General features: G+C 35.5%; 1 protein-coding gene across 3 annotated transcripts in view; it reads left to right on the top strand.

The window, feature by feature from the left end:
• SPATA17 (spermatogenesis associated 17) overlaps nt 1–14578 on the top strand; it is an 89635-nt gene that overhangs the window by 58173 nt on the left and 16884 nt on the right. For all 3 annotated transcript variants that reach the window (XM_069851018.1, XM_069851017.1, XM_069851016.1), the window contains 2 exons: nt 4314–4465; nt 13310–13445. In XM_069851018.1, the coding sequence (XP_069707119.1) occupies nt 4314–4465; nt 13310–13445 (288 nt within the window). The remainder of the gene's footprint in view (nt 1–4313; nt 4466–13309; nt 13446–14578) is intronic.

Genomic DNA, 14578 nt, shown 5'->3' with positions numbered 1-14578 from the left:
TTAACATCTTTGTCAATGACATGATCATTAAGGTCCCTTCCAATCCAAGCCATTCTATAATTCTATGATTCCGTATTTAAGTTTTCACTTCTATATTTTGCTTAGAAAGACAATGCTTCTAAAACGAGTCCTTCTCAGTAGCTTTCACTGAAGCTATCATTTAGCTACAGAAGTAAAACAACAATAATGAGCAATAAGCAAAGTATAATATGTCTGTATTGGTATTTTACTCCTTTGGATCAATATGATTATTTTCACTATATTATCACAACCCTTGGTAGAGATGATCTGAACACAGTCTTAAGTCTGAACTGCTGCTGCATTTAAACTGTGTGTATGCATGTCATCTGCCACAATTTACGTGCAGTTTATTGACTGGATCCACATTTTTCTTTAGTGGGGAAAGTCATGAGTGTACTGGCTAGCCTTCACGGAAGAGGCTTTTCTCATCTTTATGTTGTGACTGACCTGTCTATAGCAGGGTGAGTCTGCGTTGGTGGTGAGGCATGAAGGCAAAGGCTTTTGGGTTAAAGCATAAGAGGATGCAGGCCTTCCAGAATACCTCTGGAAAAGTAGAGGTGACATACAGAGATCTATTCTGCTTGTAAGAGTAAGGGTCAACTTCAAGGCAATTCTCTATCTTTGCCGTTCCCTCCTTGTGTTCTCCCTACCTCGACTGTTCATTGAATGAATTCGTTGACTCATATTAGAGTCAAGACAAACTGTGAGCCAACAAACAGTTTATGTGATCAGGGAGTTTGGAGTTGAGCTTCATATGACATTAGAGCTTTACCTTTGGGACCAAAGAGGCTATGGCAGTCCTTCAGTGGGTTGTGACTGACTGCACTCTCTCTCAGGATAGAGGGGAAGATTTTTCCTGGTGGACATAGTGCAGGAGTTATGACTTAAGATAAAGAGGGAACTCTAAGGATTTCCATTATTTAGTTGCTCTTGCAAAATTGCTTTACTCTACAGAAAGTATCCTACAAGCTTCTGTAATATTTTATACAAGCTTTGATTCTGTAATATTTTATAGACCTTTCTAAGTTCAGATGCACGCACAGCAGTCATGCACAGATAGCCTTTTAGAGCAAACCAGAAGAGTTCTGTTTATTTTCTGCACCTCAAAGAGAGAATTTACTATATAATACTTTAATCCTTTCAGCACCCTGGGATGTACACTGTGGGGTAAATTTTCAAAGCACAGCGCGTGGATTTAGCTGCGCGACTCTTATTGATGTTAATGGGAGTCACACGGCTAAATCCCTGCACAACACTTTGACAATTTAGGGTTGTATGTCTAAGAAAAGGACACTGGTTTGAGCTGATGAAACAGCTGGAAATGAAAGCCCATCCTGAAAGTTGTCTGTTGTGACAATAAGGAATTTAATTACTAGATATACTTGTGTCCTAGTTCCCTATAGTAACACTTTTTGGCACCAAGATTTTTTTTCCTAATGTCTTTGAGGCCCACCGTGAATCACATGTTATTTCACTGATCTTTCAGGTATCTAAAATTTTTATTGCCCATAGGGTTAGATATTTTATAGGAGAATGTCAATTATATATGTTTTAAAGAACAAAAATTAGCTTTCTATCAGCTTTCTCTCAGGAAAAAAGGTATTTAGCATTTTATGTGAAAGCTCTGTGTGTGTAAGATAGCGTGTTTAAAAGAAAAGTTTTAATGATGCTTATACATCAGTTAGATCTATCATTTTTATTACTGAGTTAACTAGAATTATAGTTTGATGGAAACACAGATAATGCTAAAATTAGTCATCTGTTCATTAAAAGACATTAATAACAAAAAGCACATTAACATTTTTAGGGCATTTTTTTTTTTTGCATTCCCTTAGCTCTCCTGGATTGGGGGCAATGCAGTACATATGATTTCATGTGGATAGTAATTTTTAACACAAGTTTCTGATTTTATGGTAAAGCGGTGAGAATGCTTATCTGCTGGCCTTTATTTGGCAGACCAGTCAGTATCGAGCAGATTTATGCTACTCAGTACAAATTCTAGACAAAGAACATAGAGTTGTGTGAGTTGGTTTCAGGGTGAAAACCATTGATTGACTCCTTCACTTGCTCTCCTAGGCTGACCATCTCAGGAAGATTTTCATTTAGAAGCAGGATGCCTGAAATGCTTGCAGGCAGTCCAGTTTGAAAACATTTGTAAGCACCGTTCTACCACATAGTCCACAAATCTTAAAATTAATCTTGTAAAATGGACATAAGTAAATGGTTATTAGACGTGTTGTCTTCTTAGATATATTCCTTAGGTGCCTGTTGCTGGGTAAATTTCTTCAAATATGTGATTCAGAGGAATGGAAAAATCTGTGGGGTATGTTTAGAATTATCCTTGTATTCTAACATATACACCCCACTTTCATTAGTGTTAAAACAGTGTTGTTCAAGAGACCTTTGCTTAATTACACTCTTTCCTGCCTTGTTCCAATAGCAGCTGGACTCAACTAGTTTAATTTGAACTATGGATTGACAAGAGTTAGAAGGCCTTAAAAATTAAAGATGGAAAAAAATTCTTGTATATCTGATTTGGCTGTTACCCTAATGGAACAGGAGTCATTATTTTATGATGAAGAAGAAATACAATGCTCTGAACAAGTGTTTCCTAAAAGCAAACATATTTGTCTTTATATTATTTGATGATAGTACATTTCTTGCTTCTTTGTTACATAATATCCAATTCTGCAAACATTTTGCAATACAAATTATTCATTTTTTTGTAAATGCTAAGCTTTTTTATAATTTGGTAATCAGATTGTATATTACTCTAATGTTGCCTACTAATTTTAATGATCCTTTCTAGCGTAAGTTATTCTCTCACAGGTGATAATACTTTTCAAACTCTTTTTAAAGACTCATTGTGGACATATTAAATGAATGTATTTTTTACACAGAGTTGGAAATTAGAAAGAAGAAAATATCTGCAAGAAGTGTAAATATAAATACTATGATCATTTGCTTGCAAATCCTGAAAACGGTCTCTAAGATCTTGAAAAAGATCTCCAAATCATGGCTCCGTGCCTTTAAAAAGTAAAGGTCCAATAAAATTCCATTAGCTACTTTCAAATACAGCAATCCTCCTGTCCAGCTGTGAAAAGTACTAGATGATACTTATTTGCCATTTGTGTTATTTACGGTCCATGACTTTTATGGTAACTGGTTCCTATTATTGGTTTCTATTAATGTAAAACATAAGTGAACATAAATGAGGCGTGAATCATTTCTTTTTATTAGCCCCACAGTCTTCACTCAGTGCTTGCAGTAACTCCAGCTGTGACTTGTTAGTGATAACCTATTTAAAGAAGGATATCCTTAAGAATAAAGCCTGTGATTAGGATTCTTTGTCTGTTTGTAGTTTCAGAAGTTTTCCTAGTTCATTGATGGGTCAATGATGATGAAAATAAAATAAAAATTAGTTAGCAACACTTCTAAATCTAGAGTTGCCACTAAACTGTCTTGAGCATAATATGGTGCTAATTATACTCCAGGTGAGTTTTTACTGGTTAGTGCTAAAAGCAAGACATAGGATATGTCATTTTGACAGCACAGGAAAGGACTTCCTGATGCTATTTATCTGTGTTGTTAAATGGCAGGTAAAAATATGGTCAGTTATTAAACAATATACTCTATGGGGGGGAAAAGTGTTTATAAAGAGAGACTTATGAAAGAATTATGAGCTTTTCCTTTAATAAGAAAAAATAAATTAATGTGGAATTAGAGTTTTCAATAATGTACTATACACCTATATTGTTGAAGTAATTAGTTTGAATTGTATTAGAAGAATTATACCTTACATCACACATTGAGTTCCCTTCTAGACAGCTTTATAGTTAAATAGAAAAGAGTGTGTTCTTTAAGGCAAAACATTTGTCCTATGTAAAAGGAAAGACTTAAGCTTTCTGCATAAGCAAAATCTTGATGCGGTTAATACTTGTGTATCACATTTTTTTCACTAACATTTTTTTCTAAGGAAAATCTAAGTTTTTCTAATCAGTTCTAACAATATATTGTTTTAAAATAATAAATATTTATTAGTAATTAAATAAATCTGTATTGCATGTTTCTTATTCTGTCTTTGGAGCTTTAGAGCAAGTTATCAACCTTTGTGTTATCTGCAACTCTCTATCAAAATAAACTGCTTTAATTATTTTGGAAGGAAAATCTTGCTACGCTTCCCAGACATTGTGTCCTCTTTCATCAGTGATGTGTCATGAATAAAAGAAGGAAAGGAAAGAAAAGAACTGTAACTCCACAATAAAACACTTGTGTTATCCTATGCCTTTCAGGGGCCTTTCCGTGATACTGCTGAAGTATTGCGGCAGCGCTACAAGCCTTTGGAACCAACCTTGCGAGTGGCAGCATCGATCAATTCCCCCCTAGAGAAGGCCAGAGAGGAAATGAAACGGGAAGAATGGGGAAATCGTATACATGACAATGAGTAAGTTCTTTGTTTTTTCTTATATTATTATGATAATGTTTTCTTTATTCTGTTGCTTTCAGAAACCTTTCGTGCCTGACAAAATGAAATGTCAAACCTGACAGGTTACTAGCAAATATTCTACATACATATTTCTAAATTCTGTGTACTTAGATTATAAACTGTTCAGGGCAAAGACCTAGCCTGTAATTGTGTGACATGTGTCATCCGTATCTATGAATCTATAAAAGAACTTGTAATAATATGTGATGCGACAGATGGGTTTAATGGGAAATAAGAAAACAAATGCAAATTCTGTTTTGCCACATGTACCTTGCCAAGGAAAAAATACTGTTTCAGTCTTCGTATTCAGGGAGCTTACAGACTATGGGAAGAAAAAATGGTATTGCATGCCAATGAGACTTGCTTTCTCTCCTAGTATCCCAGTAGACTACCAAAGCTCACTTGGAAGGAATGGGAGCATATGTCGCACATGTTAGAACATGATGCAAAAACTGTAATCATCTTTGAAGCAGTTTGGTTGTCTAAGCCATTGCATCTGTAATAGTGTCAGGCAGGCCAGTTCTCTCCCATACAATCCCAAATATGAACACAGCCTGTTCCAAAAGATTTAAATCTTCTGTCTCAGAAGATTTAAGGCTCTTGCCAACATATTTCCAGTTCTTTTCTTATCATAATGCAACTCTTTTGTCCAATAATAATAATAAAAGCCTATTAAGTCACCTGCTCTGGCTTTGTAATTAACTAGAAAAAAATGATGTTTTGACAATTTTTCCCTTGAATTCACTGCTCTTGGCAATCCTTTGATGCTTCAATACCGGAATTCAGGAGGAAACACTTTTTTTCATGAACAGCCTGTGATACACTGATTCAATGGGACACAAAGCTTTGCCATCTTTAATCTGTTTCAAGCTTTTCTATCAACCAGCTCCATGTTGCCATGTGTCAGCTTCCGGACTGGGAGTGCCAGAATCAATTGCATTTGCATGGTTTGGCCTTTATATTTTTATCACTAGATTGTTTTCCTCACATTTTCCCCAATTTAATATTAATGGTGACTTTAAGTTGCAATTCTACTCAAAAGCAGTTTTGAATGAAAAAATATCTCTTAGTTTGACTACTTTTCCACTTGTAGGCAATATTGAGTTTCATATTTGGTGCCAAAAAAATGAGACACAGTACTTTTTATTCCTTTCATATCAAAACTGTGATGACTGAATTCAGTTACTGGCAAAAACGTATTTCAGTTTTCTATTCCTCACTGTATTCTTTCATTTGCTGGGGTGAGAGGGAGGCAGCTTAACTTTCAGATCTCAGCTTAAGTCTGGGCCTTTAAAAAAAATAATTATTTCTAGCTTCTGCCAATGAAAACTAAAAAAGAAAACAAAAAAACCCAAAAAAACCCCCAGTAGGTAATAATTAATGTTCTATTTCTCATTTCAAGTGTTCTTTTCACTGAATAGGTTTTTGACTGATGCATTCCATGCGAGGATGGATGAATCATTTACAGGCATGACTGTATCGTACAGTTTTTGTTTGACAAGGTTTACCCCAGACATCTCTGTGTCAACAGTTTCAGAAGGTCGGGCCTTGTAATAAATATTTTACTGAGTTTCTTCAGTGAGTGAGTTGTGAAGCTTTGGTTTTAAAGTTGAAATTTGGAATCACCAACTTTAACAGATATTAATTAGGGGTCTTTTGTTACTTTATGAGTAAGGAAGCATTTAGTGCCATCCTTAATGCACAGAAGTAATGTCCTAACACCAATGATTCTCAGCTTCATGCATGTTAAGTGCGTAGTGTATGATATATTTTCAGGCTGTGATCATTCACTTTGTGCTTCATGTTCAATCAACCATGCAAGGGTCACATCTTTAACCTTGAAAAGGTGGTGACAGTGTTGCAGGTCATCCTTAGGACTAGCGCTCACTAGTGATGCTGCAGCTGCTGTGTGGGATGCCAATCTCAAGGGAGGAGTCAGCAAAGGGTTACTCAGATTCTGCTGTAGTTTTTTCTCACCAGTGTCTATTATGAATTGATGAATTTCTGCCTCTTTCTATCTAATTGTGTACTTTGGGACTGTATTTCTTCCTGGTAGTGCTTCCTATGCTGATTATTCTCCTATTTTAGCAAACAAGGAGAGAATGACCAGTGGAAGTGTGTGGCAATTTTTAAGAAAGCTTGTGTTTGCATAAAGTGACAAAATGAGTCCTTGCTCTGTGTAGTTCCAGAGTATTGTGTGGTTTCTCTTAAGATGAAAAAAATTGTTGGTGTATATCTGCAATTTGCAACAACATTCAGAATTTCCAGTCACCTCTGATTATCAGTGTTCTTCAAAGTGATAGTATGTTTTTGCTAAGTGTTTCAAGCTCTGAGAAAGTTTTTGCTTCTGATAAAATGCAGAAATAATTGAAAAAGCTGTGGGAGAGGTTGAGGTAGGCAGAAGCATTACAAATGGAACCAAGAGAGAATGCTGGGCTTACTTAAGGCAATTGCTTAGAATTTCCTATTTTTTAATGAAAGAGCATCATTAATGAATGATGTGGTCTAATAAGAATGATTCCTTATTCTCATGTAATAGAAGCTGTTACTGCCTTACTGTGCTATTTTGCATGCAAATGAAGTGATTTCCCCCTCTGCTTGGATAAGAATGACAACTGGACTCCTTCAGGATGGGAGCTTGAACTAGTGTCTAGTTTGAGACACCAGCTGTTGGATCCAGCAGATTTAGATCACTAAGCATGAAAAGTTCTTTACTCACTTGAATGCAGGTGCATGCTGGCCTAATTTTCCAGAGAACAAAAATGTAAACTATTTTGATTAACTTTGCTGAAATCTGTCTCACGTTATATGTCTCTGGCTTCGAAGTATACCGTTCAACATCTTTATAAAGTCAACATACATCAGAATGAGTTGCAATGTGGTGATAGAATAGGAGTAAAGCAGCAATAGTGTAAGGCTGTCATTTCCTGACTTCTTGTAGCCTTCTAGTGTGCCATCAGGCAAGTCATCTCAGCTTCTGACTGTGTCTGTGCTCAGTGCTATGCTGTAGACAGACAAGCTGCCTCTAAACACAGTGGTTCACTGATGTGCAATGTTTGCACACCCTGCCTCTGACATGCTGTGCAAACATTGCAGCACCAAGCTCCGCGTGGGCTTACTCTCAGCAGGATAATGCCTTCCTTTAGAGCTAGCTTCGGTGCTTCGATCCTAAACAGTGCTGTGCAGGAAAGTTACACTTGCAGAGGAGTTAACGATCTAAGTAAGCACTATATTTGGAAAGCATGAGTGTTATGAGCTGTCTGGTATTAACAGTACAAACATTTGAAAAGCAAGTGATTTTTCTAAGATTTAGGATTTTAAAAAATATTTTGATTTCTACATTTATAAGAACATTTGCTCTATTTTTGACTTAGCTGCAGTGAAAATGTTTACTATATTTTGTCATACAAATATACACATCTGAAAACTTTTTTTTAATTATATTTGCAACTTTGCAACTTCAGCAATTTGCATATTTTCTGGGCTGTTATTGTATTATGATAAACAGGGATTATCATATATTTTCAGATAATGTTTTCTTGACAATTCAACTTCTATTTGTAACTCTTCCATTTATTTTAATTACTAGCACAGTGTGCAACATTTATTAATCAGCAGAGCCTTTTTAAGTTAAAATACTAAATTAGCTAACCCCATTAACACAGAATACTCCAAACAAGCAGTAATAGGAGAGGTAGTTACTGTGCAAATCGTATTATACATGCGGGTGCTCTAGGGCACAGTTAAGCATGATTACCCTCTTTTGATCCAGTATTCCTCTGCTTATTCCAGCTAATTTCCACTGGAAATTTACAAAGTAGTGCCTTCATTTTTCCATCTTAATTTTTCTAATGAAGTTCTGGTACTTTATAACACTGGGGATGCAGATAATAAGTCTGTGTATAATTAAGAAGTTCCGGAATTTGCTGCAGAAGAGATCTCTTTTACGTCCTACAAGAACAACACTATGCTTTTTTTGCTGTTTTTCATTATTGTAGTCAGGGGTTAAACAAAAACAGTCAGAAGGTTCTTAGATTTACTAACATTAGGATAAAGATGATAGATAGTTAATTGAAAAAAGTACGTATTTAGTATTTTGCTGTAGATGGTATTTGTAATAATGCATCCAAAATAAATTTCTTATAGCAAAAATACTCTGCTACAGGTAATCTGACTGGATATGTTAAGTAAAATATTCTGTATTCATTTTTGTAAATAATATCTTGATTTTAATATATAGTAATTATGAACTAAATAATGGCTGCTCTACTGCATTTGTTTTATTGTAGAAAATCATTGTGTTTCTCCCTTTGTTCCCTGAGTGAAAAGATAGGCACTGTTAGATTTGATGAAAAAGTTAGTTCGGTATAACGCAAATTTGAAGGCTTAAAATTAATATCATCTTTTATTAAAAGAAAAAAAAATGCTGAAAGATTCACAGCTTCCCAATAGAGATGCATAGTTTGTCTGGAGCTAGTTGTTCATGGTGTTTTTGAAAGTGCAATAAAATTGTTTTATTTCAATTAGATCAAGACAACAAAGAATTAAATTGTTGTTGCAGAGAACCAGTTAGATAAAAATTTATCAACACTATCACGTATCTAAATTTAAGATTTGGGTAGCATTTTTACTGCTAAATTAAAAGTATATAGTACATACAAACATTAAAAAAGTTTGAAAAACCATGCAAGCAGAATATTACTTCTAGTTCTTTGGTTTTAGTGTTTTTCACTGTGCCCTCATAGTGCAGTGTGTATGGTGATCTGGCAGTAGATATATACTGCCAGTTCTTCCTCAGAAGCCTGGGTAAATTTTGAAGTATTTGTGGCATTGGGATTACATACTTGCAATGCAGACGTGCTGGGATTCTTCCTCTTGGGCAAGTCCAGAGAATGTGTTGAAGGACCACTCTGTTTATTTGCTGCAAGTTAAATTAAAAAAAAGGTGAATGCCTCTGACATGTCCTGTTGGTAGGTACCATATAGCATTGGGATGCTGCTGCTCAGCAGTAAAGCGTGGATCTAACAAACTCTTCTTACTGTTTGTGCTGCTGCTTTCTCCTCTTACATTGCCATAGACACTAGAGCCCCATACCTATTGCTGCTCCTATTGTCTCAGTTAATCCAACTGGAAAGCCTTCAGCATCTAGAAGACCTCTTCCATTTCTTGTTGCAAAAGTGAGAGATATTACAATAAAAGAAACAGAATGCAGGGAATAAATGGTAGATGAGGAATGCAGGAAGAAACATTATGAAGAGGTAAAAATGTGGTGAAAAGAAAGATTAGAAAGATGAAATTAGTAGTATCAGGCAGATGCAGGATAGGACAAGTATTTTTGCTAGCAACAAATACCTAGGGTATCTTTTGAAATTTAAATACACGCCAGTACAAACTGTCAGGTCCAGGACTGGCTATTAAGTTGAGGCTTCTGGGTTTTTTTACACTAATTAGGTTCCATGTAATGTGGTCCTGGCAGCAGTGCAGCTGGCCTTCATTACTAGTGACACTGCCAGCTTTGGTCCTAGTCCTTCCTCAGGTTGTGTATATGGAATATTGCTATTCGTAGAACCTGATATTGTTTCCCGTTTTGTTTCCAGCTTTCCCCCCTATCTTGAATGCATTCTTTGGCATATCTGTCATTTAGGCTTTTGTGGTGGGTGACATGAAATAATTTTTCATATTTAAATTTAGTTCTTTAGAGAAATTTCACCATTAGATCATCAACTTCTGGAAAGGCTCAGCTTGCGCTGACAATGTTCTATGGCATGATATAACATCAATAACGAATCTAACTCTTCTTTGATCCTGCTACTTCTGTCTCTGTCATATGTACTGAAAACACTTAAGAATTTCTGCATTTGCACTTAAATCACAAGGAAAAGCAGAAACCCAGATGTAAAAATACTGCGAATGAGATTTTTGTGGAAAAACAACTATTGAGGTTGAAATTTGTGCAGTTGATAATGGCATCATATCATTGTCTAGATTTAATTTTCTTCTTCCATCACTCTTCTGTCACATTCAGAGCACATACCGTCATTAGTTTGGTGAAAAGCTGTATCAGGTGTATATACAGAACTACAGAACACAATGCTGTTACCAAAGTGTTTTGCAGTGCTATTGCTTACTATTATTATTGATTGTGGGGGTATAATGACTTTTGTATGACTCTGATTAATTTGGTTACACTATTTAACCCATAAAAAATGTTTTAATATTCTTTCTAATTACTTATTCACATAATGAAAATTTTTACTTGCTTTAAACAGACATTGAATTTGCAAGCATATGATCCTTTCTGGTAGCTACATCATTATCGCCATAAAGATCTGCTCATCTGGCTCTGACAGGAGAACTATAAGCAGAAGAAAAAAAAGAAGTTTCTTCTTTAGAGTACTCTATACCACTATACCCTATTATATTATTAATGTGTTTTCATTTAGATTTTAATATTTTTTAATTGTTCAATGTTCTTTCTCAGAATTCCCTAGTTTATTTAATTTTTTTTATTTGCCGTAGACATACATTCCAGGCTGTGTGACACATATACAAGCTAATGATCTTAGAGGAGATATGAAGCAGAATGTATATCATAGTTGTGCTAAACTATATGTAGAATATACTGTTAGTTGTGTCTTAAAGTGTTAGAATCTGGTTTTTTTTGTTTGGAATCATGGTAGAACATAGATTACTCTGGGTATTCATTTGCCAAAAACCCACAAAGATTGACTGATCCACAGTAAAATCAAAACCTCTATATAGGAAATTTTATAGGGAAAACTATAGTAATTTACTTCATCTTTGACTTTCCTCAAGAATTTTTCTCACCATTTTTTTTGTATAAATTTTGCAGACATAGTATTCATATTGAATTATGAATGCTATGGCTCAACTAAATTCTATGCATATATGGGCAAATCCCTAAACTGCTAGCCTTGTCTTCTCAGCTCTCCAGTCCCCTGAGAAAGCCAATTTTCTTTCATGTCTGAACAAAAGAAAAATGTACTATTAAAATGCAATTCAGAAGTGATAAAAACTGCAAGTGGAGCAGCCGGCTCACAGCACCTTCAATGTATTCTTGGGGACACTGGGGCCACATTAATTTTTGTGTGTGCATGGTGTCCATCCCATGTGCAAATTAGCATTACAAGTACCATAATCTGTCTTATGTGAAAGTGTCCTTTCCCATGAGTATACACATGCTACTATAGCTTTGTATAATTTAAAAGTCTGCTAAGTCAGTGTTTTTCTTTTGCTAACTTTATATGGTATTTGTTTGTGGTACTTGATAGAATAAATTGATATACGTAACACAATCTTAAAGATTCTAAAGATTCTAAATTAGTTTCTAAAGATTCTAAAATAGTTACTTTCTTTTTATGAAGTGGAAAGAAAGACTTATAATTGAAAGTAACTAGCACCTTAGCAGCTGTGGATCAGTTAGTCCAAATAAATTTTTGAGTCTGTACAGCTGAGACACAAAGAAAGGCATTTTAATCGCCATCTTTATCAAAATCCTGTTTGGCTATCTAACTGTTACAGGGACTCTGGATTCTGAGAAGTTTTCAACTAGGAAAAGGTTTTAATTAGCTACGTATGTTGTCATGGCAGTTAAAGTGGTGTTTTAGACTTCTGAAGCATATCTTTCTGATTTTACTGTATAATAATTTTTAATGCACTTGCGGAATAAAGAATGCATGTTGCTTTTACAGAATACCAGTGATTATAAGCTTAATTCACAAGATTTTACTTCATATTAAAATTAACTTATTTACTCTCGTAACTGTATTGCAAAATGAAATAGATGGAACTACAATATGCTTGTAGGGTCTCTTGCAGATCCTTTACATACAAGATGCCTTTCACTTTCCTCCATACAGTTTTCTGTGGAACCTGCCAAGAAAATCTGTAGCTGTCCGTGAGTGTTAGGGACATCCACCTGAAAACCTCTTTCACGCTCAAAGGGGGTAGCTGGAGCTTCACTGTTCAGTGGCACTATGTAAGCAGGGAGTCCACTATCAGTATGACCAAAGGCAAAAGAATCGGGATCCAAAAGATTGCTGATTGGGGCACAATTATGACTTGAGAGTGAAGTGTACGCAACTTGTGAATTCAGAAGAAATCATCCCTTTGCTTTGTTGTCTGCCAATCTGTGCAAATCACGAGTGCTATGTGTCTATTCTGTTAAATATAAGCATGGTTTATTTTCCTTTGGTTGACAGATATCAAAGGATACATACCTAATTTAAGGCACAGGGAGCAAATTTGTTTTGGTTTATGCTTATACTGCTGACATGCTTGAAATATTTCCATCCTGATGGGATGATCAGGTTGAGGTTTTGTGTTAGGGGACTACATGTCTTGTAAAGTAGATCCATGTTCTCCAGGAGTGAGCTCTGTATTTATGCACGATGTATGCCCACCACTGTGAGCTGACACAGACTGCATTGCCTGTAAGATTTGAGGTGTCAACAACATGCAGATCCCAGCAAATTTAGCCCTGCTCATTCTCTCTTCATGTCACACAAGGTCATAGTGCGGATACAGCCAAACTAATAGGAAAGTCTTCATTTTTATCCTGTTGAAACTATGTATCTCTTTGTTCCGAATTTACTTTAAAAGCACCTCTAGGAGAAATTGCAGTAATCTCAAAATACTCAGAGACAATGTTAGGAAGGCAGTGAAAAATAGCAGGAACGTGTGCCTATGTCAGCTCCTGTGGAGTTGGTATCTATGACTTACATAAGTCCTATGGCATCTAGAGTAGAGCATAACTGATTTTTAAATATTTTTGAATTTCAGATTTCTGCCATTTTCTTCATTTCATAAAAATGAAAAGTATGAACCATTAATTCTTACATCAGGTAAATATGTCCGAGAAACTTATGGAGTAAAACACTTCCGAGAAGTACATCCAAAGAAGTGGGTGGTAGGCAAGGTAAGTCACTGTAAAAATTTAAGAATGGTTTACTATTTTTAGATTGTTATTGTATTAGAACTACGTGAATTTGAGGCTGATCCAGAGATCATGGAAGATGATCTTTCTAGCACATTATAAAATCACATAGTTAGGGTTGATGTGATGAGTTGTCAGGCTTCCTTTACTCTTTCTGCTAAGCTCAGTTTGAGGAAATTGCACATCTCTCCCACCTACAAGATAAGTATTTTAAAAGCTAGTTAAGTACAGCTTTGTTTATGTGTGTTTTGCAGATTTTTTTTTTCTATCTCTATTGCCTTTTCTGATTTAAGAGAGATTGAATATGTACTCTTGCACATTAAGATAAACCTTCAGGAAATTTTGGCAAAACTTGTTTAAAAGCAACAAAATAAATAACTGCTTACATTCTATGGAAAATTCTAAAAATTAGTGAAGAGCTGTGTTGATTTTAAGGTAGTCTCATTAAACTATTTTATCAACAGCACCTCATATATTTCTGATTTTGTAGTGCTACAAGAGGTAATTTTCCTCCAAACATGTTGTAACATGAGTTTGTGTAATGTTTGCATTACCTCTATTTGTATTAGATATCATAAACACATTAAAATTCCCCAGTACAACAACGGTAATGGACTTGGAAGAGAGTACAGCACAGAGCCTATAAAGATAGTTAAGGGACTGGAGCATCTTTTGTACAAGAAGAGGCTAAGTGCTGGATGGAACTCTTCAATCTGGAGAAGCAAAGGCTAAGGGGAAATCTTACCAAAGAGTATGAACACCTGATAGGAGGATATGAAGAAGTGAGAGCCAGACTTCTCTCAGGCTCAGTAGTGTCCAGTGATAGGACAAGAGGCAATGGACACAAACTGAAATGCATGAAATCCTATTTGAAAACAAGAAAACCGTTTTGTTTACTATGAAGGTGACAGAACACTGATATAGGCTGCCCAAAGAGGTTGTGGAATCTCTGTCCTTGCAGGTATTCAAAACCCAACTTGACATAGTCCCAGGCAACCTACTTTAGCTGAGTTAGGGGAGTTGGACAAAATATCAAGAAGTCTAAATAACCTAAATAGTTTTGGGATCTTGTAAGTTATGATTACTTATTTCCCTGGAAGTTTCTTAACCCTTGT

This window comes from Phaenicophaeus curvirostris, chromosome 2 (assembly GCF_032191515.1).
Source record: "Phaenicophaeus curvirostris isolate KB17595 chromosome 2, BPBGC_Pcur_1.0, whole genome shotgun sequence".
Lineage (NCBI taxonomy): Eukaryota > Metazoa > Chordata > Aves > Cuculiformes > Cuculidae > Phaenicophaeus > Phaenicophaeus curvirostris.
Note: the sequence above shows the minus strand (reverse complement) of the source record. Positions and strands in the feature narration are given on the sequence as shown.